Below are 5,333 nucleotides of genomic sequence, written 5' to 3' on the forward strand. Positions count from 1 at the left end.
TGGCAAGGGAAGCCAACGGTGTAACACATCTTTGTGCAGCTCGGGCTAGTAGTAGCACGAGACGCTGTCTCTGGATGAGTTGTATCCCCAATTTTGTAGCTAGCCAACTACAGATCGATTGTAATACTCCTGGTTAATTTATGGGAGTTTGTGATATGAAAAAAATAAAGAAAGAAAAAGAATAGCAAATCCTCTCCCATCGATCAGAAGTCGAGCACACAGGCCCCACGTAACCGATAACAACGACTCTTTCTTTCTTCGGTTCCTCTCCCGAGTCGGATGCGCACGTATACGCGTGCAAATCCTACTCCACGTCGGGATTCCCCCTTTATATATAAGACGCCTAGGTACGGTACATACGCGGGTGCAAATTCTGTTCTAGTTTATTAAGTTCAAGACCAATTAACTCCCCGTCTGTTCTCCACCGCCGCCGGCCATGGCCAACAGCTGCTGGACCTCACCGGAGATCACGTCACCTGCCACGGTCTGGGAGCAGACTAGGACGCTCAATTTCGAGGTGACCGATTACCTGCAGCTCGATGGCATGGGTGTCGGCGAGTTCATTAGTTCGCCCGTCGCCGAAGTCGGCGGCTACGAGTGGAATATCAAATTCTACCCAGACGGGGACGACGAGGACTGTGACGGCCACGCCTCAGCGTTTGTCCGCTGTTACAGGCAAGCCACGGATCCGGATGTGACCGCCAAGTTGACGCTGAGCATCCTAGAGAAAAGGAGCCAGGTAAACGTAGCCAGCTTCGATGCGCTGATGTGCATCTTCTCTCCGTGCGATTTCCTTACATGGGGCCACCAGAAATTCGTCGACAAGTCACAGCCCCCGAGACGGTGGCTCGTCGGTGATGACGGCGAGGACGCAACTCGGGGACGGCTGCTTCACGATACGGTGCGTCCTCGCCGTCATCACCGACGAGCCACCGTCTCGGGGGCTGTCTCGGGAGCTGCCCAGCCAACTCTCCAGCCAATTCGAGAGCATGCTCGAGGACGGGAGAGGCGCCGACGTCACGTTCCGCGTGGGCAGCCACAAGTTCCTCGGGCACAGGTGCGTTCTGGCCGCGCGGTCGCCGGTCTTCAGAGCTCAGTTCTATGGCCCCATGGCGGAGAAGGACAAGCCGCGCGTCAAGGTCGTCGACGTGGAGCCGGCCATCTTCCAGATGATGCTTCGCTACATTTATGCAGACACGCTGCCGCCGCCGCCCGCTGAAGGCTACAGCGTCGCGGTGATGCAGCACCTGATGGTCGCGGCAGACATGTATGGGCTGGAGAGGCTGAAGCTCATGTGTGAAGATGAGCTGTGCAACATTATGGATGCGGCCACCGTTATGAGCACGTACGTGCTGGCGAGTCAGCACCGCTGTAATCGACTCAAGGATGAGTGCGTAGAATTTATGTCGTCAAAAGAAATGTTGGCCGCCATCCTCGAGACCAATCAGCACTTCTTCATGACACGTCGCCGACCACTGTCATTGGAGGGGGATCATGAAGAGGAAGAAGTTGATCACAGCAGGAAATTCAAAAGGACTCGTACAAAATAGATGTTGGTTTCCTTTTTCTTTTTTTGCATAAAAGAGAATTTTTAGCCATAGCAAAGTGCCTGAATCGTTTGTAAGCCAAAAAAGTCTGAAGATTGTGGTACTAAAACCTTGGTACTTGTTTAGGGAAATGATTCAAATCATCTGACTGATATTAACGCATGTGTCCACCGTTTACTTTGATTTTAATCAGATGACTCAGGAGCAACGTATTACGTACACTAAGTTTTGCAACTGAGTAGTTTCTGCAATTTTTCCCACCATAACAATTGGTGTGTTGCGGGATTTGTATCCCCTCGAGAGCAGTCGCCTCTCCTCCCAAGCTCTCCGATAAGGCAAACGTATGCGCTGCTCTGACCGCCGCTGCCAGCGAGGCTGCTGACAAGCACGACCACCGCGGCCGGCAACCGCGCCGATTTGGGATCCGCTGCAGCGTCGGATCCGGGCGTGATTCTGGTCGATTGCTGCCCTCCTCCACCTATAATGGCACTTGCCACCCTGCTACAAGTCACTCGTGCAGATTAGAGGCTGCCAGACAGCCGATGCTAGCCGCAGGACCGCCGCCACCAAACCCAGCCTTTGTGTTGCGTCGACCGTCATCAATGGCACGTTGTCGCCTTTTTTGGTCGTGAAGTTCACACCTGCCGATGGCTATGAGGCCCTTCCCGGCGTCTACGCTACCAATCATCTCGAGACGACGACCACATAGGCTCTGACGCACAGCCGGATGATTTCCTCCTTCTCGCACCCTAGGTGTTCAAGGAATTGTGTATAAGGTATCTTTTTTGCTTCTTTCTTGTATGTTATGGAGAAATTAGTAATGGTAATTAAAATTCTTGCATTGTAGATGAGTTCAAGTGATTCGCGTTCTCCGTGGGACGATTCCTTGTCCGAAGAGAAATATGACATGATGAAGATGGAAACATCGCTTTAATCTTGATGATGTAGAAGAACAAGCGACCGAAGCATGGTGGCTCCTTTTTCAGGCGTGTGTTGATTCGGAGGGATAGGCAAGAGGCGCACACTAGATTGACGAAAAACTATTTGGTCCATCTTTAATGTATCCAGAGTGATACCTTCGCCGCCCATTTAGGATGTCTTTGGATTTGTTACTTTAGCCAATTGTGTGAAGCAAAATGTTCGGACCATCGAGCAGAGGAGGAAATGCACATGCAATCTTGGACATATCACCATCTAGAAGGTGTTTGCCGCATTGTGCAGGATGGCATGTGGTGTTTTGACTGATTTCATTGATTATAACTTGGCAATGGGAGGGAGCAATTCAATTTTTTATGTCAATTTTTTTGCAAAGGCAGTGGTGGAGGTGTTAAAATTAAATTTGAGGCATACCGTCGATCATCCGAGGACCAAGCAATCACACGAACACGACACCGAGATTTGTTAACGAGGTTCACCAATATGGCTACATCCCCGGGGCCTGACAACGGACGCTTCTCTCCGTGACACCGTCACAATACCGCACCCCGACCACTCGGGCGCCGGCACACGCCGCCGGCTCCCCCTTGCGCGCCTATGTTATTATGTTGGCATAGGTTACATCATGTGTCTATCCCCGTTATATATGAGAGGCCTAGGATACAAGTGTCCTATTAGGACACAACTCCACATCATATGTAAACACAATACAACTCCTAGTCCAACTGTAACCTACCTTGTACACAATATTCGACACAACTCTAACAAACTCCACCTTGGCGAATATTCTCCACCATCTTGAATTCGTCAATGCGTCAAACTTCCATGTACATTGGACTTGAGTTTATCCCATGAGTACCGCTACTACTCCAAAGACTCCATACGACTCCACTTGCAACTTGTAGTCCCTCTTTTTCTTGACCACAGTCAACACTCGAGCAAAATTAAGTTCCTTGTTACTCTAGTTTGTGCTCCCAACTTTCAGAGCATCAGTCCAACGCCATCACACACTGATCATTGACCTGCGTGAGAGTGAACAACTCACATATTGGGTGTCACACATAAGAGTTACCTGAACTCAACATCACCGCTCCTTTCTTGACCACCTGTCTGAAACTTAAAGGAATTTCACCATTGCTTGTAGTCACCCCGAATCAAATTCGCAGTTGTCTCACCACATGTATGACCACCAGAGCCCTGGCCCGTCTCCATGTCCCGTGCGTACCGCACGCCTCGCCGCTATTACCGCGCCGAGCCTCCGCTGTCCCGGTCGAGTTTCAAGGGTCGCGAAACCACACCACTCAATCCCCACTGCAGAGTACCACCGATCATCACCGACCGATGACGAGTTTCATGCTTCCATCAGATCACTGGGCTCCAGTCCGAACTAAGTGTCACTCGCTTTTTTTCCCTTGCTGAATAGGCTTCGATTCCCTGGATCCTTACATCGTAGCCCTTCAATCCAGCTCCACCGTACCTTCAACATGACTCCATGGTAGATGATCAATCCACCCCGCGCCCCGTCGTCTTCAAGCTCTCGTGTGCACCGTCTTGAATCAACCCCGCGCCATAGCCTTGTCGAAGCCGCACAAGCCCTCGGGGCATGCGCCACGTGTTTCCACGCCTCAGAAGTCGGTCACCATCAGCATGACGCTCCTACGTCGTCGTCGCCGATCCCACCACCGTCTTCTGTTCCAACCGACATCCAAGTCGATCCGTCAGACTGCCTAGTCTGACCCAGCCGAACATATCCGACTGCAACCATGTTTCACCCTGCATCGTGTCAACCAGCACATACCATGCATTACTCGACGCCCTGTTAAACATGATCCTCATGACGCGTTTGTCCGCGCGCCTCCATAACTTGTCCATGTGTTCCAAGCCTTCACAACAAATCGACTTCAAAAAACTTCCATGCAACCTGCATAATTTTTCTAGTCTCTATTTGTTTTTATTGCTTCTCCGTGCACCTTGTAGCAGAAACAAGAACCAAATCAGATCCAATCAAACTGCCCCTGTACACACACGTGGCCTTGGCAATTCTTTTTTTCAACAAACAAACCCTCACGATGCCTTCAGCTCTGGACAAACGAACGGATAGCTCCTGATCAATTCGCTCTCAGCCTGCTCCATGCACATCTGCCTCTCGCTTCAGCCCCTTTAGCAGCCCAAGTTGGGCCGAGCCAGCCTGCTCTTCGCCCGGGCCTCAGCCTTGATACGCTCATGCACCGCCGGCCGGCATGAATCGATCCGCCTTGCTGCCGCCGTTGCTTTCTGATCTCGCCGAGAACACTGCCCGATTGCTATTTTCCAAACACGATACATGCTGTCTTCCATGAAATCTTCCGCTCAGATCAACCTCGTGGATCCACCGACACGACAACCACAGCCACATCTCCAATCGCACATATTGCATCTTGCAAGATCTCGTCGACAACTTTCACGTGTTCTCCTCTAAATCAACGATCCGCAGCTTTCTCGTAACCTTGCTCATGATACCACTTGTTAAAATTAAATTCAAGGCATACCGTCGATCATCCGAGGACCAAGCAATCACACGAGCACGACACCGAGATTTGTTAACGAGGTTCACCGATATGGCTACATCCCCGGGGCCTGACTACGGGCGCTCCTCCCCGTGACACCGTCACAATACCGCACCCCGGCCACCCGGGCGCCGGCACACGCCGCCGGCCCCCCTTGCGCGCCTGTGCTATTATGTTGACATAGGTTACATCGTGTGTCTACCCCCGCTATGGCGTTGTTTGGATAGTGAATTTTAGCCACGGGTATATATAGTACGAGTTTTTAGCTGAATTTTCGTAAAACCAGTTTTACAATATTTTTTAT

The 5,333-nt window shown here is 51.1% G+C and overlaps 1 protein-coding gene across 2 annotated transcripts; it reads left to right on the forward strand.

Moving 5' to 3' along the window:
- Nucleotides 1–436: 436 nt before the first annotated feature.
- On the forward strand, nt 437–1,550 carry LOC125534149 (BTB/POZ and MATH domain-containing protein 2-like). Of its 2 annotated transcripts, none has more exons than XM_087540162.1 (2): nt 437–831; nt 869–1,550. In XM_087540162.1, exons 1-2 carry the CDS (start codon nt 437–439, stop codon nt 1,548–1,550), a joined length of 1,077 nt encoding a protein of 358 aa, XP_087396288.1. The 2 variants fall into 2 exon arrangements, with proteins under 2 accessions (XP_087396288.1, XP_087396289.1); XM_087540163.1 differs by having other exon boundaries at nt 437–825.
- Nucleotides 1,551–5,333: the final 3,783 nt, after the last annotated feature.

The sequence above is a fragment of the Triticum urartu genome, chromosome 2A (genome assembly GCF_056163025.1).
Source record: "Triticum urartu cultivar PI428250 chromosome 2A, HENAU_Tu73, whole genome shotgun sequence".
NCBI lineage: Eukaryota > Viridiplantae > Streptophyta > Magnoliopsida > Poales > Poaceae > Triticum > Triticum urartu.